The sequence below is a fragment of the Haemorhous mexicanus genome, chromosome 4 (genome assembly GCF_027477595.1).
Source record: "Haemorhous mexicanus isolate bHaeMex1 chromosome 4, bHaeMex1.pri, whole genome shotgun sequence".
NCBI classification, from domain to species: domain Eukaryota; kingdom Metazoa; phylum Chordata; class Aves; order Passeriformes; family Fringillidae; genus Haemorhous; species Haemorhous mexicanus.
In genome coordinates, this window is record NC_082344.1 from 16,823,819 (window position 1) to 16,850,606 (window position 26,788).

Here is a 26,788-nt window from a genome sequence, read left to right on the forward strand (position 1 = left end):
TGCAAAATGCGGAGTTTGGAAAAATGTTCTTAAGAGAAGATGTTCTCTGGGGTTTCAACTTTGTCTGCTTTCAAGCCTAGTCAACAAGAAGGGAGATTTAATACCAAGGCTGTGCCTTTCGGAATAGGACATACAGCTGTATGTCTATGCGCTGCACTCTTTGAGAATGTGGGGAGAATCTTCTGAGTTAATGACCTAATAAAATGTGATAAGGAGGTAATAAAATGATAATGCTAAATGATGATCTGACAGCAGTAAATTGTACCACTTCTTCCTCAGATGTAGACTGTTTGCAGAATGCGTGTCTTGTATTTTTTAAGTTGTCACATTTTACTTATTTTAATACTTGTACTAACATTTTTTTCCCTGTTATAGCAGGTGTTCCTGACATATCAGCCAGAAGAAAGTCCTAGAAAACATTTTCAGGAAGAGAGAGTTACAAGTGACGACATTCTTTGAAATGTGATCAGAGATCTGGTCTAAAGGCCGCAAGGGTTTTACTCCTTTACTTCAGGAGAGCAAGTGTTTGATTTCATCACTCATCAGGACTATAGGTAAGCACAATCTCAGCCTTAGACGTTAATTTTCTGACTCTTAAAATAGGATGTATGGACCTGTGGTCTTTCAAGACGTATTTCCATGCTTTTTAGGTCTCACACATATTTTTTTAGTTGCCTATAAAATTAATATTTTCAGTGCAGTTTCTTTTCCCCTTTTTTTTTTTTTTTTTTTTTTGCAAGATTTAGAAGGAGTTCTGGCATATTTATATTTAAATAAAATTCTTGAAGTATTATTTGAAATATATGTGAATGATACTAGTATTTAAAAGGGAAAACTGTTGTGACTCTTAACTATTGTTACAGTAGAGAGAGAGACCAGGCAAGACTTTCATTTCTCAACACAGTCATAAATGATCTAGATCTCTGAATAAGGGGATGACAAGTCTCTGGATAGTACAGAATGATGGACAAGGTTGATGGGGAAGAGCTAGCATGCATTTCTTGCGATGCAGACCATGTGGTATTAAAAAAATGGGTAACAAGTACAACACATCTAAAGGGACATATTACAACAAATGATTCCATTATAGACCATATTGCTGTGGTAGAGGCAACAAGAACAGATGATACGACAAGCTTGTATAGCTGTTTGAGGAGAAAATGGTGAAAGTGGACACAAAATGGTCACTCAGTTCAGGAATTCTCCCGAAGGACCCTGTGTTGTGCTTGCTGTCACTCCTAAGCCGGAGCTGGGAGAAAATTGTTTGTATTTAATCAATGCAATAAGTTTTAGGCATTGACAAATTAATTTATTGCATTCAGTGTCAATGATACACAAACCAGATACAAGATTTATATGGACAATATATGAGATAGGTATTGACAGCCATGCAATGCCTACACATCTGTGGGTACTTATACATTGCTGAGGCAAACAAATGTAATCAGAACAGTAGTGGATTTCCCTGTTTTGAGATACAAACACTCAAGCCTGTTGTAAGCCACAGGATACAATGACTTTCTGTAATTGTTGAATTTATCTTGTATGGAAACAATAATGTTTCTGTAGTCAGAGCTAAATTTGTTACAGTCATTCTAATGTGAGTGATACAGTAGTTAAAGATACTTCTTCAGTGTTTTCATAATTCGACTGTTGATGGCCAAAGATAAAGCATAACTAGCATTACTGTGGTCAGATATAAACATGCTCCTGTTTGGTGGCATACATGGAATCTGTAGAGACCTAAAGAATAGCAGACATAGCTCAGAGTGAGAATGCAGAGGAGCACATATTTGCACTTCAATGCATGAAGACAGTGTGTTTTCCATTAATAAATATTGTACCTGACACTGCTTCCTATGCAATATGTGACCTCTAAGGTTATTCTGGCCTTTTGGAGAATTTTCCACATGTAAAGCATGAAACTCAGTCTTGATAAATATCAAAATAGAACCACCAGAGATTATTTCACCCTTGAGTAGCAATCAGCTAAAGAGTTTGATGAATGTGGGGTTGAAACATTGCGAAAACAAAAGCAAAACTGATAAAGACTTTTTGTTGTTGTTATATATGGTTAAAGTTTAGTTGAAAAAAGGGATGTTCTTAGTAGTTTTCATTCTGAGTACACTCAACAGAATTACTGGGGTGTAGAATGTTCTGATCAGTCCTGTTTAAACACTTTCTTATCCTGAAAAACATGATCCTGGTATCCTTAGATGTTAAGTGATGTGGCTAAATCATCCCAGGTTTGCTGTCTGTCTCTGTGTCATTGACTTACAAGACTTTTCTAAATAGATTAGTCTGCTATGTAGCATGGCAAAACTCACAGAGAAATACCAGGGAGCCCTACAACTGGTGTCAGAAGAATAATTTTAGCAATAATACCATCTTCCCTTGCCTAATGGCAATGTCAGAATGTACTTCTGGCTGCAGGCAGCTTTGGACAATGTTGCTACTCCAATGGTAAAAATTATACCCTGCATATTTCCTAAAAAAAGGATCAAGTGATAGAGGGTTGACCTTGATTCACAGTCATGATCATTGTCAGTTGCCTCAGGTAGAAATACCTCTTTGTTAATCCTTAGGGAGTGTGTTACTTCAGCATCTGAAGCACCACCTGGCTGAAGCTGATGTGCCAGTGCTGCTTTGGAGCAGTATCTGCTGGGGACATGGGATGTTTGGGTGGTCTGATAAGAAAGGTGTTACAAGAAAGACAGGCTGCAAACTCTACCCTGACATCCCTTTGGAATCACTGGAATGGTTAGTGTTGGACAGGAAGGAAGCATACCTGGAAGGAGTGGTTGCCAAAATTTATGTGACTATGTAATTCCTTCTTTTTGAAGACCATGGCAAGTGTTATTTCCAGGCTGTGTTCCCCTTGGGTATCAGAGGGAAGGCAAAACCATCGTAGCACTCCTTGAAAGCTAGCACTTCCCACTGCAGTTTTTAATCTGTTCACAGTATATTTGAACCTGCTTAAAAGCTGACTGCTGTGCAGGAAAGGGCTGTTTATACTTGTTTTAACCCTTCCATGTGAGGCACTACAAATAGACACAAGCCAGTGCTGTGTTTGCTTCTTCTTGCACTGGAAAAATAAATGGGTCGTAATTCCAGTTCCCTCAGACAATTGGCAGTTGGGCAATAGGCAATGTTTTGCAATATGAAATTAGCAAAATGACCTCAAAGGATCTAGAACCTGGAGTAGGCAGCTGATGCCCATTCCATCAGCTTGTCATTTCCCTAGGAGACCAGGAATTGTTTCAAGTGAATTTGTTATGCTTGTGGGTGTCAATTTGAGATTCATTAAATTAAAGGGAGCTTTGCTCTTGGATTCCTCCTGTGTCACCCACATTGCTTTCTTCTGAGTTCCATTTTTCCAAATGAACAGAGAGTTTTGCCTGTTTTCTGGTGGCTTTTCCTAACATGTGGGGTACTTAATCATAAAAAAGCGCTTGTGGTTATTTGGTATAAATTCATCACCTGTTATTTACTGGACCTTTCAAATCAGAGCTACATTCTGTTGCTGCATGTTTATTTCTTTATTTGCAATACTTTCCCTCTTCTGGATAAAACCTCTCTCACAGCTTCTAAACTGATATGATTGAAGCAGGCTAGCTCTTGGTAAGAGGGACAAAAAGGGCAGAAGAATGACATGCAGAATCTCTGTTTAGTCAGTGGATGGCAGAACTAATTTGGAAAGAAATTATTTTGTTGAGGAAATTTATGAAGTCACATTACAAACTGTAGTTATTCAGCATAGTGTTGGATGCATATCTATTCACATTGGAATTTGACAAAAATGACATTTCATGGCTCTTCTGTAGTAGTAATAAATATTAATAATATCATCATCATCAATTATTGGGATGAGGTGCAAAAAGCTATGCCAAATTTCTGGTCAAAAATAAGAAACTATGTTATGAATTGCCTGAAGAAATAAAGAATTTCCTTTCTTCTTCACATCGTGAGGAAGTTCATTACCTTCATTCAGGGCAGTGATAAAATTCAAATCCATATTCACTTCTATAGCAGTCCCAAGTGTTTTGGAGTTAAGACATGCAGTGCTTAGACCACTATGTCTTGGTTGTTTTTATGCTTAAGGTCTCAAGAGCAGAAGGATGATTTAGAAGCCTTGGCAGCCATTTTTGGAAGAAATTTAATGAAATTAAACTCCTTGGTCATGATTGGACAAGTTCTAGTTCTCAGATTTAATCCTTAGTGGGGTTTGGGACAATTTTCCATTGAATTACAATTTTTATTCCATAGTGTTACTAGGTAGACATGCAGAATCTCCTTGATTTTGGCGTCATTCCCGGTTTGGGTGGTTGAGGTGCAGGTTTTTTGTTTGTGTGTTTGCTTCTTTCTCTCTCCAAACCATGTGACATCAATGGTAACAGAGTAGTAAGAACATCGAAATGGTTTTCATTATTTCAGGAGGCACAAAGTGGATAAAGCAAAGAATAATTGTAAGAAGGGTCTTAGCCATTTGGATCTTGTAGTACCTTTGGGCTGGATGGTTTCACCACCTCAATAGAGAGGCAAATAGAAACTCTTCAGTTCTTTCTTTATATGGTTTTACAGAATGAAAAACAACTCTACCTTATCCAAGAGAGGAAAATTCTTCCTCCCACCCAGGCTAGGCAAGTCAGTCTTTCCCTCTATGCTTTTAAGAAATCTGTCTTGTGTGTGCCTAAACTTGCTGCTGAGGCATCCCACCAAGTGAGTTGCCACATCTTCCTGTTCCTTGCAGTACTTCATTTTGCCCCCCTTTCCTGCCTCAAATCAGGTCCCAGAAATTACCTCCACCCTCCCGCCCACGGAGTTTTTAGCACCTAGACTCTGTGCATACCAATCTCCTGTGCCGCGGCTGATGGCAGCTATTCACAGGTGCTGCCAGGTGGATCAACGCCCTCTCCTCCAGCTCTCCACAGGCCCCCGCTAGGGAATGTGTATTGGATGGGCAAGCCACTTGAGGAGGAAACCAGAAAGGAGAATAAGGAATAGTAGCTAAAGAGAAATGGGTGACCGAAGTTATTTTACAATGGAGCATTGTTCCTAGAGAAGCCTTTTGGCAGGGCAGGTAAGAAATAGTGGTAAATGGTGTACCTGGCAGCAGCAGCGTGGAGAGTGAGGGGCTTAACGTTGTCACTGGGAGAAAGAGCATTGGGAAGGCAGAAACACTTAAAAAACAAACCCAGTGGGGTTTTGTGGAGGATACAAATGGCTCAGAAAGTGGCCAGCAAGGGGAGAAAAAGGTGAGGAAGATAAGTAATGAAAAGATGCAAAAGAGAAGTTATATTGCTGGAAAAGATTGCAATGTAATTTGAAAGACCTGAGCGATGTCATGCAGCAGCAAATCTGAAGGTACAGAAGCTACTCGACTCACTATGTGATACAAGAAGCGTGCCATGGATTCTCATGGGCTTGTGAGTGTTAGGAGTCTGTGTGCTGGTGCCTGAATGTGTGGTGTAAATTTGAGGTGGTGCAGCCCCCTCTGATATCTGTGCTTCTCTTACTGCCTGGACAGTGTTGGACGCACATTTTACACAGGATCTTTGCGGCTGCTTCCATTTATAAGGAATCTTGCTGCTTCACAACACAAACCAAGCAATGGTACTTGGGGATAGGAATATTTTAAATGGCAGCCCCAACTTCAGAAAAACACATCAATTTACTGGCAAAGGGAAAATCTTTTGCGGACCAGCATGTCACTGTCTTGGAAGTTGTGCCCTAAATCTTCCTTCCACCAAGGCTGGTTAATTTGTTCTGTGGTAAGGTTGTAAACAAGAAGCTGGTAGGCTCACCTGAGGTTCTAGAGTTATTCACCTTTATATCATCTGTGATGCATGCAAAAAGGCAGAAGGGTGGCTGTAAGGGGTTGAGCTGGGTATTTTCTAAAAAATACTGAATTAAATTATTGAAATTTGATAGGCTAGAAGGAGAAACAGGATTATCTATTGCATTTCAATTCTGTAGTTGAATATGTGTGGAGAGAGATGGCTTGTTTCTTCACCACAGTGTATTTTGTAACCCTGTAATACAGGCTTTTTTGGTGAATTTCTGATAGGGATAGAGTGGAGGGAGCAGGTTTATTGTCTTGTCAGTCCTTGCCTGCTGAAACTTGCATCTTCGTTTCAAATGTGTTATTAAAAAATAAAATAAAATAGAAAAAGCCTGACTTGCACCTCAAGCTTCTCTTTCATTCATTTGTTCAAATACCAAAACAAGGCAGTTATCTCACCATGAAATAGAAAATCTGAGTGAATAAGTCACAGATTTGTGCAAACATCAGTTGGAGAAATGCTTCATCTGTATTAATAAGAGAAGATTTTCGGCAGTCAGAAAAACACACCCACCTAGTTCTGTATTGTAATTTATTGGCAGGACACCCTGTGAAAACCAGTTGTCACATTGACAAGGTTCCTTATTGGCGGCATCTAATTACTTAACATATATTATTACTTATCATGTTTTTTCTTTCTTCTCCCCTGGTGAGCAAATTCTTATCAATTACAAGGAAGTGGGTGGAGTTAGGGTGGGACAAAGGATAGAAATTACTTTATCATTGAGAGTGTCAGTAGTGTCAGTCTTCAGTGAGCAACAGCCTTCTCCTAGAGACAGCTTTGGCTCTTAGAATGCGGAATTTTTCTTTGCCTCTGTCTCTTGAAGCTTGCTAGATTCTCCACTACAGATGAGCATATATTCTGAGAAAGGCAGCTGGTTGGCATTTTGGAGGGGCAAACATGGAAGAAAATAGAGAAGGTCATGGCCTTGCAGAAGGCAAAATTTTGTCTATCTGGATGATTTTGTTTGTGGCATTAGTTTTGTTGCCTTCGATATTTCGAGTGTCACTGGGGATTTCTCATTTCTATGTGAAAATTGTAATTAAAATGTTAGAGGTAAGTTGAGAAGTGAGTTCAAAAGGTATGTGTTTGCTACAGGACATGTTTAATAAAAAAATAAAAATCTGTACATTTTATAGAAATGTCATAAAAGTCAGAAGAAAACAAAATCTATTAACTTGCATGTGTTATTTGCAGCTTTATTTTATATGATAATCTTTTGAGGGGTATCTTTAATGATATCTAGTTATGTGCTGGCTTATAATCTGCTACTGGTTTGATGTTTTTTTGGGGTTAAAGTAGAGATTCCATGGTATTTTCTTCTAGTTCATGCTTGTTAGAATGCTTCATGCAAGTAGAATACTCGTGACAAGTCAAGTATAAAGAAAAAGATCTATTAGTTTGTGGAGTTGGTAAGTAATAAAAATGTGTATTTAAGATGTATATAAGTTTCAGTGGTTTTATTTGGATTGTTTTAATTGCATGGAATTAATATTCCAGGTAAGAACACTGATTCTGTGGGTTTGCTTCACCCAGTTATAAATCTGGGGGATCCAGTAGTTACAAGTTCTGCTGTACAAGACTTAAAGGAATCTGTGTGCAACCTTCTAAAAGTATATTTTTTTTAGAGTTAAACAGATAATGGCTAAGATGCTGATCCTGTTTCTATCAATAAAAGGTTTTTGGGGCTTTTTGTAGGCCAGAATCCCATTTAGTTTTTCAAGTTTGGCTTTTCATATCCATTATTAGCCAGAAGTAGGTGCTGTGAATTCATCATATTAAACAGTAAAACATTTCCATTTTCCAGTAAATTGACTTTGTGCTTCTGGCATAAACCTGCTTTCTGTGAATATACTTTCTACTTGTGGCAGAAAACATGTTACTATTATTTTTGCTATTATTATTAAGCCCTTGGAGTAATCTGTTTTGCAGTAGAACATGTCTGTAACAGTGTGATACAGTTAATATCATGACCATCTTACCTTGCCAATTCTGTCTTTTATCCTTCTTATGTTCTCTTTTGTTTGTTGTTGTTTGGGGGTTTGTTTGTTTGTTTTAATACTGATTAGGAGCTCTTGAGCAGTATCTGTCTTCAGCTGTCTGAACATCATTTGGCATAGTGCAAATGACTGCAAAATTTAGGGGTTACTTATTTTTTTTCAGATACTGATGTCAGCGGGCAAGGACTGCCTGCGGTGGCTGTATGTAATATTGGCCTTTATATGTGAAATATTTTTTAATCAGACAGTGGTATGCTAGTTAAATTCTTATTCATACCCTAATTAAGAGCTACTCTAACATCAAACCTGTCTTTAGACAACTTTGCTGCTGTAGTTGGTGAGCATCAAAATAATTTCTGGGGTTTTTTTCCCTGTGCATTTCCCAACTCCAAGAGGTGTTTGACCCACTCAGTGTGTGTTTTATGCAGGAATGCACTTCTCTTTGGTAAAGCACTTGAAGTATTTTTCTCTCCACAGTTTTTGTAACAGGTTATGAGTCATAATAGCTCACAATGTGGAGGATCAATGTTCTGAAAAATAAATAAGTTAATTGTTATGTGATCAGCTATAGCCTTTTGTGTCCAGTTCCCTGTTGCCACAGCAGCTAATAACAGGAACAGCATAACTCCATGCACTGCTATTTAGGCTAGCTCATTTTTTTCTTTTGTTCAAAGCTGTTTCCTAATTGTCCTGTGGGCAAAAAAAAGGAGTTTCCATTGTTTTCATCTTACAATTAATTCCAATGGTTTCCTTGAAGTATTGTCAAATGCTTTTCATTGTGCCACAAAAGTAGTTAAGAGCTATCTTGGTGGAAAATGGGAGGGAGAAAGAATAGAGGGGGTGTTAGGTCCCCTTTTCTTGTAACGTGGCCCACTAGACTCTTAGGAAGAAAGGATAGGACTGGAAAATTCTGGGTTAAAGCTTGTACATGGAACTGCTCGGCCTATTCTTGGAGTCCTGGGGCTTTTTCACCAGAATACAGCCAAAATTGCAGCTTGGGATAAGTCAGCATTAAGGCAGGCTTGTTTGAGATATGAAAAACCTGACATTGAAACACTGCAGAGGTGTTGGCTGGTTTCTAGCTGTGGTGTTGTGTTCCTGCAATATTGCTAATGGAATAAGGCACAGACACCATCTGTGGTTCCTGTTGTCCTCTGGAATAGTAAAACAGGATGCCTTCCCGGAGAGCTGAGCTGGAAATGCTGAAGACGCTTAGTCAAGTATTAGCACACTACTGACTATATTGCAGGAATATCAATGCTCGAGGAAGTGCCAAACAACTGGGTGATGCTTCAGCAAAAATCCAACCTTGAGCACTATGGCTGGTCACTTCATTGTGTTGCATTTGACTTAGTCTGTTATGTAGACCAGCAAAATTAATAGAAAACTTCTCACCCGAGGAGTTTCTTTTTATCTGTTTCTTACAGCTGAGCAGAGGAAAAGCATGTTTTATTTTCCTCCATGTTTGGCAACTCGAGAAAAATAGAAGAGTGGAGACTGAAATCAAGGACTTCAAAGTAAAAAAAAAAAAAATTTTTTTAAATTTCGTTTTCAAAGAAAATGTATCTTTAGACCTTACTTAATTTGTTGGGAGCAAAAAAGGTGTTTCAGAATAAAACTCAAGTTTTCAGATCTATCAGTAAGCAATGAGTAATGGTGGCATATGATAAGTCGCTTTGATTTCTTGACTTCACTGAAGTGTGATAGCACTATGAGTGGTGATTGGAATAAATGGGAAAAATGTAATCATGCATGGAAATAATTTTTACCTTCTACTGCTTTTCCATCAAGGAATCTAGATACTTGTTATTTTAGAAAGAAAATAAATCATTTTATAAAAGCAAGATTCAAGGTTTGAAAATTTGGGATGACTGCTTTTGTTTGCAGGGGCTTTTTGTGGTTGGGTTTTTGTTTGTTTTGTTGTTTTGTTTTGTTTGTTTTTGAGGACATGTGGATAATATAACAGCAAAAGGCCTCCAATACAGTAATTTCTCAATTGCATATATCAACCCATAATTCTTCTTATTATTATTACCCTAAATTATCTTTCAAGTATTTCTGGAAATTATAAAGGTGAATGTGGTTTGAGTTTTGTTAGGGTTATTCTTTCACATATGCTTGTAAACTTCTTTTTGTAAATAATGTCTTTTCTCTGAGCTTTGTCCATCCTGGGATTTGTTGGAGATGAGGATAGTAGCAAAGCTGTTCCAGGAATGTTACTCCAGTGATTGCAAAAGAAGATGCATTTGCTAGGATGAAATCTATGCCATGCTCTCAGATCCCTCTGAAGAGTCAAAGAAACACATTAAACACCTGTAGCTCTATTTGCCAAGAAATGTTCTGGAGCTCTACAAGATCTGAACTTCTGTATGAAATTGGAGCATTGTTGCTTCTAGAGAAAAAGAAATCAGCCAGCTAAAAATTGTGAGTAGTTTTTGCATTGAGAGCTCACTTGTACATGGAGGTAGCTCATATGCTGTGAACTCCTACTGGAGTATGGCAGATGTTGCTGACACTTCAGCTGGTGAAAAATTGCACTGCTGTGCTTTTAAATACATGGTTATCCTTAGCTGATCACTCCATCAAAACCCAAACAAATTATATCTGTGCTTTTATCCCAAACAAACCCTTCTCAACCCATTTCATCAGTCCTCCTGGAGCAGCCAGGAGATTTGTGAGTCCTTTTCACAGCCTGAGAGTGGATAGTCACATCTTCTCAGACAGTGAGTGTAACACTCACACCATTTGATCTGTGTTCATGTTTGTAATGGGCAAGGGGAAAAAATGCCAGGTAGAAACCACTGTTGAGTGAAGAGAGATTACAAGTGCTTGATCTTAGATGGTGATTTTAGTTGATGCTGAATACCTACCAAACTTCTCTTTGACACTGTAGTGGAAGACTTTACATGGAGGATTTGCCCCAAAGCCTTTGTCACACATGAGAAAAAGATTGAGAAAAGTTCATGCAATGAGTGATTAGAAAAACCTTTAGTGAGAATATGAGAGAAGAGGTAGTAAAATATGGAAGAGAGGCAAAACTGAACTGTTACTTAGTATGGAAAGATGGAGTATTGGCCTGTACTCAATACAAAAGCAAAAAGGGAGGACAAATCCTGCAAGATATGAGATTTCAGGAAATAAACATTCCCCATTGTATTTCCTGTTATGTCCTGTGAAGACAGTAATTAACATAAAGAAGTATTGGGCATCCTCATTTTGTTTAGAATGTAATTACAGGACGCTCAAACAAATGACTGTTGGACTGTTGGACTTAAGCTGTCAAGTATTCTATTTCAGGTGGGATCAACTGTTGGGGGTTTGGACTTCTTGTATCCTCATCACTTCAGAAATGGGAGTGAGGGAAAGCGCAACATCTAAGTTCTCATTCAGTCAGCAGATGTAGGAATGAAGTTGCTACATTTAATACTTAAATTCTGTGTTAGTTGCAACATCTGTGGGGTTTTTTTGTAAGGTATTTAAAACATCCTTTCATTACTGTTTTGCAACAAAGACCAGCGTGACAGCTCTGTCTCAATACTGTGCAACACAAAGGTGATCACAAAGCCTTATTTCATTATGGAAAACAAATTATGCATACAGATGCTACCAAAGGCAGAACAACACAGTAGCCTCTGCAGAGTTAGTTAGTCCAGAGTTTGACCCATACAGATGGCTTTGGCAGGTGTCAATTAAATGGCTGGACTGAAAGTCTAAGACCTGGGTGACTCTACAGCTGTATTCCCTCCTCACTTCTTGTTCTTCAATCTCTCATGCCAAGTCATGAGTTAGGAGAATTTCATGTTCCGTGGTGGTTTATGGAAATATATTGCCTTTTTTCTTGCTCACATACTCTGCCCAAAGCTTTCCCAAGGTAAACCTCAGTTCTTGTAGTAGAAGAGAAAATGGATAACTGCTCTTTAAGCATTTGCTCTGTGCCAGTTCAGACTTTGTAGATGCCTGTCTCAGCCAGCTAACGAGTGCTGTGTAACTGTTCAGCCTTTGAAAGCTCTTCTTCATCTTTCTGGGACACTGCCTTTGTAGCCTTGACTATTTAGTTTAAGTCTGCCACTTTTGCCTCACTCTTTCTCTGCACTAGGAGGCAAGATTTTATAATTTACTAGTAAGCTTTATAAATTTTTGTGGGTTTTGACTTGTCTTGCTCATTTAGATTAGTTAACTTGTATTTTTGGAGTCAGCTTGGTCAGTGACTGTCACCATCTTTCTATCTGGAAATCAAAAGCCAGCCTCCTAGAGGTATTCCAGATCCTTCAGGACAATATGAGCAAGCTCATTTCTGGCAGTCCTGGCCAGCTGACAAGTGCTTTTTTATGTAGGAGGACAATGTTAGGCAAGATAAGGATGGTAGACAGGAAATGGGAAAGCAGAGACTAAGGCAGAAGGCTTTATTTGTCGGTCTCAAATATTTTATGTTTTATACTTTTTTCCTCCCTCATGCCATGCAACTATCCTAAAGGATGTTGGGGAAGGGATGAGGACCAGCAATATTTTGTAAAGAGGTTAAATTTGCCACGTCTGCCTTTCTCTCTTTTGCAACGTTCCTGTACCTGTTCTGTATGTTCTTTCATTTCTCAGTGTGTGGGCTGCTGTTTTCATGACATCCACTGGCTCCACCATTCTGAATGACTCTCCATGTGTTGCAAAAGATTGAGAGATTATGAACCTGTTCACCTTTGCAGGAGAATAATTGGGAAGTATAGACAAGATGATGCTCTGTGTTGCAGGTTTTTAAATTTCTTTTTTGGGGAGGTTGTTTGCTTTATGGTGTTATTAAAGAAGGTTTGTATGGAGTTTAAAATACTACATTAAAGCCTATTCTGCCTTCACTTTTTTCTTTTCTTTTATGATGCTGTTAAAAAAAAAAGGTCAGCTACGGTAACTAAAATATCCTAGTTATGTCAAGGCAAAGTGTCCATTTTGTTACTGACTTAACTTTGATAGCTACAGAAAGAGCATGCAAAACTTAAGGGTGGCGAAAATCTGGTTGCTGTTTGCACATGTGACATGTTGTAATGTAGTGAAGACTGAGATCAGCTGTGGTGACTTGTGTGGCTGCACATGTCAGCTAGAGGGAAATACACTGTTTAGCAAGAGTTTATATGAAGCAGTTGGATTATCTTTATCTATTGTAGATGGGAACCCTTAATAGCAGGTGAAGGCATAAACTGAGTGGGTCACTGAGCCTTTAGTAATGAGCAGAGCCTACGCTCAAGCATCCTATGCCCTTTGTTAGGGCAGGTACCTTGACATAAATACAGCCAGATTTTAGTACTCATGGGAGCTACTATTTATATGTCTATATATGTATGATGAAAACATTCAAAACTAGGAAAATTTCAAAAATCAGGCATATTTTTATATTTGATTTTGCTAAAGGAAAATTTTATGATGCTCTATACAAGGAGAAGAAACTGCTTAGCCCAAAAAAAGGAATACAGGTAAGGGTGAAAGCTCGTTATCATAGTTGCTACCTTCTGAAATACTATTGATACAAAATGTTGCCAGCTCTGTTTTCTGTCAACAGAGACCACTTGAATGCCCTCAAAATATGTTAATGTCTTTTATTCTTTAAAATCAATTTTTTATTTCTATTATTCTGGCATACCTCTAATGTCAGTGATAATATTTTGTATAATCCTATTGCCTGAAACTAACTGGAGAAGAGCAAGTTTTGGATCTTATAGAGTCTCATAGGTAGCTCAGTAATTTGTTGGACCACCAGAAAAAAGCCAACTGCCTGTGTCCTGAAAAGAAGTTTGAGCTGAACAATTTTTCCTGGAAATGGCAAAAGGTAGTCTATGTAACAAGTGAAACAGGAGGCCTGCAGGGCACCCTTCAGTCTGAATTTGAAAAATGAAAATCCTAGACCTGGCAGGGGTAAAAGAGGCTCGGACAATTCACCTGAGGTAATTGCAGAATGTCTGTAAATGATGAAATGGAAACCATCAACATCTCCTTTTCTTGTTTTGGGAACAGTGGGCCACCCTGCAGATTGAGGAGGGAGTAAAAAAGCAGAAGGTGATGGCACTTGAAAATTTAATCTCCACTGGTAAGATCTCTGGACGAAGGGGAAACAGCTCTATTTATTGTGTAAAAAGGCAGCTATTTAACAATCTTACTTAGAAAGGAGTTTGATGAGCAAATATCTGTTGAAGCTATAAACCCACGTAAGCATGTTATAAAAAAATATAATCTCTGAGTTTTGTGAATAAAAGGAATTAGAGACTAGTGCGCATATAGAAAGACTTTGCTGATAGGCATTTGGAAAGTGTCCCTCTTTTCATAAGTGCTTTTTGCTTTTGGGCTCCATCAGCTCTCTCTTTACAGGATTGGGATAAATTAGTGTTCTTTGTGCTTGTCATAGCTCTGCATAGTTATCTTTTGCTTCTTGTAACTCCTAGCATGCAAAAAATCCAGACTCTCAAATAAAAGTTACAGCATCCCATGGATCACAGATAGAATTTGCACTCTTTTCTAGACACGAGGATAAAATCCAAATAATTTTTCCCCCAACTATTTTTCCTTCCTTCTTTGACCAAAGAGTTAAGTTCTCATAGTTATCCTTTTACTTGTAGGCCATTTTTAGTGATTAGTCATGTAGGCTGCTTTGTTTGTCAGCTAATAATTTTCTGGTCTGATGATTTCCTGGGAGTTGAAGGTTTTACTGAAGTGCAGATGGGGAAAAGATTTGTGATTCTGATTAGGAAGAGGTAGGTTGATCAAGATAAGTGTGTTTTTATAATGCATATTTAATGTCATCCAATACGCCCCATCAAAAAGAAAAAAATAAAAGAGGTGGGGGGAGCAAACAAGAAAGGCAAGTGTTAGCTGGTACGAACCAAGAGAATTTTAGTCACTGTAACCAGCCAGATAAGAATCTGGTCTCAGAATGACCTCAGCAGATATCTGAGACATGCTGTATTGCAGTCTTGTGGGGTGTGATTTTACAAATAGCAGATCAAGAATGTGCAGGAAGAATGACAGCACAATGTGTCTGTGTAATGCTATGTATGTCTGGGGTGGGGGGGGAAACCCAGGCACTTTCAAGTTTCTTGGTAGGGAAGTGACTCTTAACAGAGAAGGGATGGGGGGAGATAGATAGAATGTTCCAAGAAAAAAAAAATGCATAGGAAGGTGTTTTTACAGCTGGGGAACAATAAAGCTAATCAACACCAGCAGGAACAATCATACAAACTCTGCCTGAATTTGAGTCAAGGTACCAGGAGGGATCTGCTGTCTTGGCAGTGTATATGTGACATTTCTAGGTGAGAGTGCCTATGTTATTTGGTAAACAATAATGAAGTAGGTGTTGTGCTCAAGGTTTTATTTGCAGCTTGATTGGAATCCTTTTCTCTTTCCTCAGCAACTTAGGGGCATTATATTGCATAGGATTAGAGAAGTAACTCGTGGAATAAGCTGTCAGTACATAAATGAGGCATAGCAATGCATTATCGTGCTTGAGCAGGAGAGCTGTTTCTAAAAAGCCTATGTATTTCTTGATTGATTCTCTTTGGAATCCATGTTGTTCATTTCACCTTGTGGAAGGAAGGCTCATTTCCTCGTGCAGGGATCATCCAGAGAGATGAGACTCCCATGGAAAAGGAGGTTGTTGGCCACTGCCAAGGATGTTTCAGCCTTGCTGATGTCATGTACTTTTCCAAGAAGGGCTGTGAGGCAGTTGCGGAGGATGAAGTGACTCGACGGTTCTCCTCTGAGGAGCTGCTGTCCTGGAATCTCCTCAGCAGAACCAATGCCAACCTGCACCATGTCAGCTGGAAACTGGCTGCTGTGTGGGTCACTGGCATCCTAATTCGGTATTGCCTTCTGCTGCCTTTCCGGTGAGCCAGACAGGGTTTGCTGGGATCGTATTTCATGGTACTTTTTACAGAAATTGTGAAATAATATACTATTGGCTAGTGGAGGAAGGGGAATCTGGCATGACCTTTCCAAGAAGCCATCTAAACTCAAATATCCCTTAAAAAAAAAAAAATCTCACATTTAATATGTTTTATTAGTAATTAATTTGCTTTTAAAATTCAGCAAAGCTGGATTAAGGGGTTTGTGTGCTGGTTAGCTAGTAGTTTGTTGCTAGTTAGATGCTATTAATGCTGAAAGGAAGCATTGTGAAGTGGATTAAAGAGCCAAATAAGAATACCTTCTTGCTTACTCCTCCAGTTTTGCTTCTTGCCATTTAATTAAGATTATTTTACTTTGTAGCATCTGCTTGTCTGTTTTCAGCATCCTGTTGCTGATGTTAGCCACTACTGTAGTGGGACGGTTTCCAAATGGCAGGTAGGTATTTGCTGAGGGCTCTTTCAATTTCTTCTGTATTTCTTTAAGGATTTGAACTAGTAGTTGGAACACTCTGCTGAGGTCCAGAGGATTGATGTGGACTATCATGGGGTGACTTTTTCTCTCCTGTAAAATTATAGAGTGTTATGAGAGAAAGTTATGGCAATGGCATCTGAAAGCAGACATGCAGTGTGAGCCTTAGTATGGTCTTTGCGATAACAGCAATTTGGGATAACTCAGAGAGTTTACATTGCATGTGTGACTCCATAGAAATGTATCTATGGCTTCATTTCTTTTAGAGTTAAAGGCTGGCTGAGCAACCAGGTCCAGATGATATGTGCCACCTTAGGTGTCCGATGTCTCAGTGGTCTTGTTAATTTCCATAACAGGTGAGTGCTGCCACCTTGCCCTTTATTAGTCTGGAATTTGTTTCTTGCAGTATTTAACATCTCAAGTTTTGGAGCAGGATTCTTATTCCATTACTGCCTGGATACTTGGTGATGGTACAACTTGATCCAAAAAGCTGTTTGGATCATCCAGACTCTCTCAGGATGTTCACATGCCCTCCTGTGTTTCCTCCTGTGTATTGGCAGGGTGTGTGTAGATGATGTAGTACTCTTCAGACACTTGGATATTTTTCAGTGCTTGCCACCTGATTGGGATTGTAGTCTGGAGAATAAACATTAACTAATTACTTTTATGGTTGTCCTTGCAGGGAAAACAAACCACAGGAGGGAGGCATCTGTGTAGCCAACCACACATCTCCATTGGATGTCCTAATCCTGGCCAGTGATGGATGCTATTCCTTGGTATGAACAAGACAGTTGGTAAATATCAGTAATGTTGAGATGCCCGTAGATGTAGCATGGAGTAAGAGGATGAACTTCCTCATAGAGCATTTGGGATTTCACAGCATTCAAATTCACATTCTGAACTGCAAAAAACTAGATGCAGGCAGGTATGTGCACATGTATGACCAAGGAGATTGGTATAATTTGTCAATAAGCTTAGAAATGGTTGCATCTGCGTTTAGAATTTAATAATTTAAATGTGTGTGTGTGTGTGTTTGCTTTGTAACAAGTTTCTTTTGTGCTTACAGGTTGGCCAGGTACATGGAGGGCTTATGGGACTTATTCAAAAATCCTGCATGCAAACCTCTCAGCATGTCTTGTTTGAACGCTCGGAAATGAAAGACCGTCACCTGGTGAGGAAAAAGTAAGGTAGTGAGGTGTTTGCTTCATTGTCTGGTCCGGTGTGGTAATTTGTCATCAGTGTTGACATTTTTTGTCATCATCTTTTTTTTAATTGGGGTTTTTTGTTTTGGTTTGGTTTTGTTTTGCTTTGCTATGTTTTTGTTTTGTTTTGTTTTGTTTTTGATGTATGGTGTTTTGATTTTGTCCTTTAATGTAGGCTGTCATGGTTTGAGCTTGGCGCAATGCCAGTGCTTCTATGAGAATACTTTTTTTCTTGGTATTTACTGTGAGATGTGATTAGAGACAGAGCAGAGCAGGCTCTAACTTAAGATTGAAAGAAAAAAATTTATTAACTTAAAACTATAAGGAAAAACACACAGAACACAGGATGAAAACTTTCTAAATTTCTTCCTCCTCTCCCCACTAAATTTCTTAATTCTGTTACTACTTTTTAGATAATCAATTCTCAATTCTTCGAGAAGAGAGGAGTCTTTCTTGCACTACAGACTTCACTCAGGAAACAGTCAAAACTTCTTGTGTTTCTGTGTCACGTGTGGCACCGCCCGGAGAACATTTTGCTATTATGACTTCTTCTTTTCATGTTCAGTGCTTTCACTACTGCACATGGACTAGAGTTGCTTCTAGGGTTTTTCTCTTTAAGGATGCTTTGTCTAGTTTTAAAAAAGAGCACAGTTCTTCTCTGTTTGGGACACTTGTCTCTCCTAGATTTCATCCCCTGGGGCTGAGGGGTTTCTTGAACAGAGATCATCTTCTTCTTCTTTGAAGACGGAGGGCACTGCTACTACTCTCTTTACTCGTTGTCTCTATTCACACACTTTCACATCACCGCACTCTCCTGGCTCTGAGCTATTGCCTCTCTCTAGAATGCAGTTTCTGTGTCACAGGAATTCAAGGGTTCTGTCATAGCTATTTAAGAAAAGTCTAGCTAAAGGCCACTCTATCATTTCTTCTTACTTACGATTCTTTTCAGCTTCTCTTAATCTCACTAACTCCAGGAGGAATTAGCATTTGCAAGGTTTCTATCATTTCAAGAAGGGTTAAAAGTCCCAGGCTCTGCTGGTTCATGAACTCTTATGGCTGGCTGCCCTGCTGGGCACTCCCCCCCCTTCTCTTTCACGCCAGCCGCGCTATCACAGGCACAGGCCGCTCTCTCTCTCTCTCCCTCCGGGCGGGGGGGGGGAATGGGGGATGGTTGTCCAAAGCTTCGCAGGGCTTCTCTACCCTTCGGCCCAGGCTTGGCCTACCTCCCTCTGGCCGCATGGCTCCCCTCCCCTCCAGTAGCTCGGAGCTGAGCAGGGGGAGGTCTGCTTTCTTCCAAGACCGGAACTCAAAAGGAACTTCTCCTGGGAGTTCACAGCTTTTAACTCCCTGTGTTCTCAGAGGCATATCTATGCTTTCAGTGGACAAACTAGGTGCCAGTATTAAAATCTGAACACTGATTGGCGTGACCACACTATCTCAAAAAACTTAATTTCCTCTCAAACTACAACATAGGCCAAAGAGGATCTCCATGCTTTTGAGTTGTAGGAAACACAGTTGTCTTGGAAATGACCAATTTTAGTGTCAGTAATCTGTTTAGTGGTGATATTTGTGGTTTTAAGTGATGCAGCAAATGTAGTAAGATCGTGATCTGTCACTTAACTAAAGGCGGAGAATCGTTAGATACATGTAAAACTGATGTTGGGAACCTAGAAAGCATGAAAACTAGAAATTTGGAATATATTTCAGTCTAAAAAAAAGTTTGACTGCATTCATAGCTGGAATCTGGGAAGTTATTTTCACATGCTTCAAGTACCACATTTCTCTGGTTAAAATGGAACTTCATAGAGCTTTGTAGAAAATCTACTTTTTTAATTATCAAGAGATACTGAGATAAAGGTCTGAAGTCAGAACATATTCCAGATGAGGCAACTGACTGGGCAAAAGGCAATTGGGCAAGGGCTTTTGTCCTACGTGAGAGGTAATGAATGTTGATTCTTGGACAAAATAAATATGAAGTGTACACTGAAATTTTATTTTCTCTCCACAGAATTAGAGAACACATTGCAGATAAGGCCAAGTTACCCATTTTAATTTTCCCAGAAGGTAAGAAGCAACTGTATTGATTTTTTTGCTCTTCTCACTTCTTGCCATTGAGTGCAGTTTATTATATCCAGTCTTTAGAATTGTGGTTGTTTTTAGTTTGTAGAATTAATTAGTTATTATGAGATATTAAAGGTCAGGTTCTAGTATTTTACAGCAGTTTTATGACAGTTTATTTGCTTTAGCATATAACAGAATAAAGACATACAAGGCTCTGGGATTATGTTCCAGAACTAAAGCTTACTTTCTCCTTTAACTAAGTCTCCTTAAGACAGTTTAGGATTAATTTCCTGATACTTTTCTCAGAGTGGATTAAGCCCTTCATCTATTTTAATTCCTACCAGGCACCTGCATTAACAACACATCAGTAATGATGTTTAAGAAGGGAAGCTTTGAGGTAGGAGGAACCATCCATCCAGTAGCAATCAAGGTACTGTAACTGCAGTTTTCCAAACATGGAAGGATTGGTTGCAAACGCTTCTCATGTCAGAGAAGCTGTTCATGTGTAAGCCTTGAAAAGGGATATGTTTGGTGTGCATAAAGCACTGAATAAGCCCTGAGAGACAGAAACTTGTGGTTTTAAGCAGTATGGGAAACCTGTAATTTCTGTCCTGGCTCTTATGTGCTCTGAGGATAAGGGCAGTTTTCTTGGCACTTTCAAGTCTTTCTGGGTAGCTTTAGCCAGGTCACTCTAGATCTAGAAATAATAGTTACTTTTTCTGGCACTATAATGTTACCTGATCTTTTGGAAGTTCTTAAAACTGGTGTGAGCATTGTCAAGGAAACCTTTGTAATCAGCATATATGGAGATGACAAGTTTTTACGTTTTGAATAAATCTTTTGCCATAGTTTTGTTGCAGGTCTGTTACAGTTTGATGTCATGCATTGCTTGTAAATGGTAACTGCTAGAAACTTGTAATAAATGTTGGAACTTTACTCTGAATTTACTGATGCTTTCAGGAGCTGTGATTAGATTTGCCCATTATTTAATAAGTTGAATAGTGACTTTGTGGCCAAAAAAAAAAAAAAAAAAAAAAGCTGTTTATGTGATTTAAACCAAGGCAGCTTATTCTTCTTGTCTTCCAGTATGACCCCCGCTTTGGAGATGCCTTCTGGAACAGCACAAAGCATTCCATGATGACCTATGCTTTTAATGTGTTAACCAGCTGGGCTATTGTCTGCAATGTGTGGTACCTGCCTCCGATGGTCAAAGAGGTTCTTATACTTTTGTATGTTTTGAAAGTGCTTGTGAAATGTTATCTGGAAGGAGGTCTGCATTACTACACAAGGTGCTCTGAATCCTTATTGATAATTTAATGGACAAAGGCCAGGAAGCAACACTACAATCCAAGTCTTGGATTTATCTAGGATACATCCCCTGCTCTGGCCAGACCTGGGACTTCAGGCTGTGTGCTGTTTCAGGCTGTCTCAGAAGCCAGAGAGCATCCCATGTAGTTCTTTTTGGCACCAAATAGTGGCAAACTAGGATCAGCTGGAACTGCTCACATTTGGCTCAAGGGTCAGGCATAAACCCCACTGCCTGCTGTGTCACAAAACCTATCTTTTTAAGTGAGGCACAGAGAAAATGTCTATGTTGTAAAGCAATTAATGCATATATTCTTTCCAGGAAGAAGAAGATGCTGTTCACTTTGCTGACAGAGTCAAGGCTGTCATTGCTGCTCGGGCAGGAATGTCTGCACTTCCTTGGTAAGAAGCAACAGTTCTGGAATTGTTTTTAAAGGTGCTCTGTATTCTGAAATATTAGCATGGAATCCTTGAAAACCTGCTTTGTTTACACTGTAGTGCACCACCGTTACTGACTCTGAGTCAGAAAATGTTACTTTATTACTTGAACAATTACATTAAAATAATATAGTAGATAGAGAGAAACAGAGCTGACAGGTGGATCTAGACAGCAGGCAGTATTAGGTGAAAATTAATTACTTGCCTGTTAAATGCTGGGTTAAAAGCAGGGCATTGTAGTGTTGTTAGTCTTGGCAGTATAAATCACTTAGCATTGTCTTAGAGATGTCAACATTAAGAGTGGAAACTGCTTTGACTACATAGTCTAAATATAGTAATGTTTTTCTGCCTTTACCCTGAAGTGAGTTTAAGGCTGTTTCTTTTCTGTATCTTTCAGGGATGGGGGACTGAAAAGGAAAAAGGCCAAAGAGTCTTTCAAGGAAGAGCAACAGAAAAAATATTGCCAGATAGTAATAGAAAATGGATCTGTGGGAAACGGAAATGTCTGTTAAATGCTATTTATTTTATCTCATTTTTCCATGACTTATCTCTACCAGAAAATAGACTGTCTTTATATTAAACCCAACATGTTTTCCTTCTGTTCCCGTAAGATATTTTGCATGTGACACAGCAGGCAAACAATAAAGAAATTTCCTTATTTAAAGCAAAGTACTGTAATTTTATAAATAGGAAAACATAAAATATGCTAATAAAGTTCTCCCTGATGCTGAGAAGAATCTACAGTAAAATTAATTATGTTCATTAAAATTCAACTTTAAAATATTTGCAATACCTTGAGGACTTAAATGCTTACTTTAATAAATCACTTCTGTACTGCTAGACTCTCTCAGCGACTTAGACTAGGAATACTCCTGTGAGCCACAGTAACCATGTTGCTCTAGAGATAGATCTCCTGGTGTCAGAAGACATGAAGCATTTCACTAAAATATGTTTTCTGAATTGCATGTTGGAGAGGAAGTGTTGCATGTCAGAGGGAAAAAGCAGATGCTGACTTTCTCCTCCATGTCACAAGACCAGGGATGGCATTGTAGAATATTTTCTGCTATGACAAAGAGCAGAACAAAGAGCTCCATTATTAAGCTTCAAACTTCCTAATATCTTGCTAGATAAACTTTTCTGCAGCTTAGGAAGTTATCCTAGACAAGCGTTAATACATGGACCATTGTTCTACTCGTCGTTGCTTTTCTACTTTTTAAATAATTTTTCTGCTGACCTATCTCATGGCTATTGCTTAGCTCTAATCACAGTTCTGCTGTCTCTGAGGCCTGCCTTTTGCAGCTTTCCCAAAACCCTCTGATTTTATGGATTCCCACAGAAAGCCACCAGGCAGTAAGGAAAATTGCTTCACACTCTCCTGATTTGGAACAGGTCTACTTGCTCCCAACTATAGTAAGATGTGCTTCCATGGCTGTTTAAGCTGTTGATTTATTTTCTAGGTATAAAAATGTGAAGAAATGTGATTGAAAATCCTGATTAGTCTCAAATGTTTTCAGTGTGCCAGAGTTTAAAACTGGGAGATTGTCTTTCTGTGTGATTGATTTCTGAGAGTTGCTAATAGACTGCAGTAAGAGAAGTGTTGAGACCCTTCTTCCTGCACTACTGTGTGCTTTCTTTGTTCTCAGAGGTAAAATGGGAGACTAAATAGGCAAAAAGAGGGGCCAGACACAGGAAAATATGGGGAGATAAAGAACAACTGCTGGAAGAGAAATTTTCTGCTTCTGTAAGAAATTAGGAGATTGATATGCCTTTTTTTCCTGTCCTGCAACACTTCTCCAGCTCATCAAGAGGAGCCTTGGAAAGTGCAATCCTCATTATGGTTATGACTCCAAGTTATGTAAAAGTAAAGCTCAGTCCTCTGAATGTATGAGTATTACGTATCATTTGTGAGAGGATGGTGGGATTGTCAGTATTCTCTCAGTCATTTTTTGGCTGTCTTAGCAAAGCAAGCTGAAAACTCTGTGAAGTGGGTACTTACATATAGAAATGGGGAAATATAAAACAAGTGATGAGCCCACGAACTTGTCAGTTACAAGTGGAACATACTTTGTTACCCGCTGATAAAAATGCCAGTCTGTCTTGAAATAGAGACTACTTTGTCTTTCCCTGCTTTAAATAAGTGTTTTTGATTTTTGGTGTTATTTTCTCTACTTACTTTCCACCTCCTCCTTTCTTTTCTCTTGAAATGCAAATGAAATAAGGAATGTATCAGCAGAGGCCTTCACAACTGCTTTTATCTGAAATTGTATATTGCCCTTTGACTGCCAACGTTATGGAGGAATTGATTATTATCCAAAAGGTCTCCACAGATAAGTGTGTTTTCCTCCTCCACTAGGAGAGCATGGTGACAGTAAAATAGAACATGTTATGACAACAACACGAGTGGGAAGCTGACAAACAGCTTATATTTTACAATCAAAGATCTTGCACTTGTGTTACTCCTCTTCTTATCTTTCACTGGTCTTGCAGGAACCAGGTTTCTAAACTATTAGAGTGTAGGAATGTGCCCCCTGTTGACAGAGGGAACAAATTATCCTTTGTCTCCTTAAAAAGGAAAAAAGTCCAGAAGTTTCTCTCCTCCATTTGTTAAAAGACTCCTCATAGGACCTTTAGGACTTTACCTCAAACCTAAGGATACCCAATTGGACAGAAGCCAAAAGGTCCCGCTTAAGCAATTCACTAGAAAAAGAAGAGAGCAAAGGAAGTAATCAGTTTTGTGGGGTGTTTTTACCAGGAGGAAGAGCCTCTTGGCTCTGGCTCAGTTTTTCTCTGTTAAGAGCTTTGTTATTTTGCCTTTTATTAAAACCTTTCTGTTTCCAACACTACCGCAGAAGCCATCCTGCTGATTTTGTGCCATCTGAGGTAGCTGGGCTATCTTGGGTGTGATGTTTCTCTGACAGCTCATAAGACCTGGCTCGAGGAGATGTTATATCATTAGAGCTCCTCTTTTTACCATGTACCTTTGCAGGATCAAATGCAGCTTGGTCTTGTGCTCATTTGTGAGAAATGATAGTCTAAAATGGAAGCAAGTGGAGTATTTGGGTGGACCAGGCAATTAATGCCCAAAACAAAACCAGTCAAAGAAAAAAACCAAAAAAACCCCAAATCCTGTCAGTGTAAGTAATGTTTTTGCTTGTTATATTTTTAAATGTATTTATTATCTGATAGCTGTGCAAACAACATAGAAAAGATGTATCATCATCTTGGACAAGCCTGTGAACACTGTCTTCCTCCAGAGCACAAATTTCCTCTATTGTTTACCATTTAATATATTTGACCTTAACCAAGGAGCCTTGTTCTTTTAATTGACTGGATGACTTAATCTCCAAATTAAGTATGATATAGCTAATAAGTGCAGGGAAGACCTACGTTCTAGGGAGACTTGCTTTTTAATTTGGTGCTGAACAAAAATAGCTGCAGCTTCTAATTCTTGAAGATATCACTGTTTAACAGCTGTGTGGATAGAAAACCAGATATATTTTAAAATTTTCTCCTTTAGTGAAACTTTGGCAGTGTGCTCATTTTTATAATGATCTTTCCCTGTAACATCCCTGCAAAACTGATTGGTGTAGCTCAAATCCTTTATTCCCTTGGCTCAAAATGTCTTTTTCTACTGTTGTCTTACATTTGGGAACGTTTAAATATCTGACTTTTCCTGTCTAACTGGCTGTTCAAGGTGCATGGCTGAGCGTTAGAAGAGATATGCAAGGGGGGCCATCTGGTGACGTCCAGTCAGTGGCAGCAAAGTGGTGTATCTCAAATCCTTTATTCCCTTGGCTCCAAATGTCTTTTTCTACTGTTGTCTTACATTTGGGAACGTTTAAATATCTGACTTTTCCTGTCTAACTAGCTGTTCAAGGTGCATGGCTGAGCGTTAGAAGAGATATGCAACGGGGGCCATCTGGTGGCGTCCAGTCAGCGGCAGCAAAGTGCTTCGCACAGCCTGCTCTCCTATTTCCAGGAAACCACGGAAACGTAGAAATAACGTTGCATACTCCGAACACTGCGTTTTCGAACACTGATTGTGGTTTACTACCCGCAAAACTTGTGCTTGCTTGACGTTTCAGCAGCCTTTGCTGTGTGGGGTTTCTCCAGGCCATCTCTTCCCTGTCACAAACCAAAATCAAAACCAAATTCTGTCCTTTATTTCATTCAAAATCAGGTAGGGGTCTAACCCCTGAGCTTTTTTTTTTTTTTTTTTTTTTTTTTTTTTTTTTTTTTTTTTTTTAATTTTAACACTCTGTAGAGCGGGATGTTCCTTCAGTACTTTGATGCTGTTTGATCTTGATCTGGGGCTAGGGATACTTTCAGAATAAGTTTTCAGGATAATGAAGATGTTCAGAACTTGTTTTCTACCAGCATGCATTTTCTTGAGCTGTAGTGAGAACTACAAACTGTAAGTGCCAAATTTAATAATGCAGTGTTTCATTCAAACACTTCCATGTGCAGCTTGCCTTGAACAAAACCAAGAAAGGCAGCCCAGGCAGCTCCTCACTCTAAGGAACAAATTTTGGTTACACATGCAGTCTGAGGCCTGATTTCAAGCAGACCAATGGAGGTTGGTCACATGTGTCACAGATGAGACTTCTGGGGTTTATGGCCTCTTTGTGGGATTTGCTTTTGGAAATGTTTCTTCTGAGGTGTTGTTCAGACTCTTCTGAGCAGGTTTCCCAGCTGTGGCACAGATTGTGGAGATGACCTGTGAGGAGTTCACAGGTTCATTTGGTGTTTGAAAATGAGACTTGGAAGTTAGAGGACATCCAGCATACAAAGGCCTTCCTGGTTCTTTGGTTTTTTATTGTTTCTTTGCACAGACAGGCAGCACCTTAGCTCTGTAGCCATTTCTCTTCTCCCCTCCTCTTCTATTTATTATTCTATTTAAGGATGGCTCCTCAATTAGTGTACCAGACTCCTCTGTGAGCAGACTTCATTGTGATCAATTGTCATCAAGGCTCATGTTTAGTACATCCAATCAATGCTATTCTATATAATAGTTGTGGTAATGACTGATTTCTAATTTTACAGTATGTTGAGCCCTGTTGAACTAATTTAATATGATAATTGCTTTACTAATCAGTAGCCATGATTTGTGTGCAGCTGTGGATTATTGATATCAGTTGATATCCCCTAGTATTTCTATTTGACAGTGTGAAACATGTGTTTGATGAAAGATGTGTAATATCTAAACTGTGGCTAATAATCAGAGTAATATTTGGAAAAGTACTATATCCTTGCATATCAAACTTTTAAAAAGTAGGCTATTAAATAATTTGAAAATGCATATTTCTTTTTATAAAGGATAGTTACTAATAGCTATCTTTTAAGTTTATACAGTATATTATTATAGTAATAACTATCCTTTAAGTTTATCTGTTAAACAGCCTTTTTTGTAAGCATTCACAAGTTCATACATTAAATACTGCATTTATCGATTATATAATAGATGTTTTTTTCCTAAAATGCTCATCGTATGTGGCTATGGACAGCCTCCTTTTCTCATATAATTTATGACTTTTAACAAGATGTATGTACATGCATTGAATAAAATAATAATTGAAATTTGTTACACTTCAAATAA

At 38.8% G+C, this 26,788-nt stretch overlaps 1 protein-coding gene across 11 annotated transcripts; it reads left to right on the forward strand.

Moving 5' to 3' along the window:
- Nucleotides 1-26,788, forward strand: LOC132326130 (glycerol-3-phosphate acyltransferase 3-like). Of its 11 annotated transcripts, none has more exons than XM_059843920.1 (14): nt 1-216; nt 376-554; nt 7,170-7,255; nt 13,838-13,910; nt 15,411-15,699; nt 16,079-16,153; nt 16,453-16,542; nt 16,869-16,962; nt 17,253-17,368; nt 19,397-19,452; nt 19,794-19,879; nt 20,536-20,664; nt 21,077-21,156; nt 21,590-26,788. In XM_059843920.1, the coding sequence occupies exons 4-14, from the start codon at nt 13,883-13,885 to the stop codon at nt 21,702-21,704; spliced, it is 1,158 nt and encodes a 385-aa protein (XP_059699903.1). In that variant the 5' UTR covers nt 1-216; nt 376-554; nt 7,170-7,255; nt 13,838-13,882; the 3' UTR covers nt 21,705-26,788. The 11 variants fall into 11 exon arrangements, with proteins under 11 accessions (XP_059699903.1, XP_059699907.1, XP_059699901.1 ...); XM_059843924.1 differs by having other exon boundaries at nt 15,429-15,699; XM_059843918.1 differs by lacking the exon at nt 7,170-7,255.

What these genes read in the sequence shown, in the direction of transcription:
- LOC132326130 (XM_059843912.1), top strand. Translation starts at nt 6,744, where the DNA reads ATGGAAGAAAATAGAGAAGGTCATGGCCTTGCAGAAGGCAAAATTTTG. An exon ending in TGAAAATTTAATCTCCACTG is followed by an intron (nt 13,911 to 15,410) that starts GTAAGATCTCTG and finishes TGTGGAAGGAAG; the next exon opens with GCTCATTTCCTCGTGCAGGG. An exon ending in TCCATCCAGTAGCAATCAAG is followed by an intron (nt 19,880 to 20,535) that starts GTACTGTAACTG and finishes CTTGTCTTCCAG; the next exon opens with TATGACCCCCGCTTTGGAGA.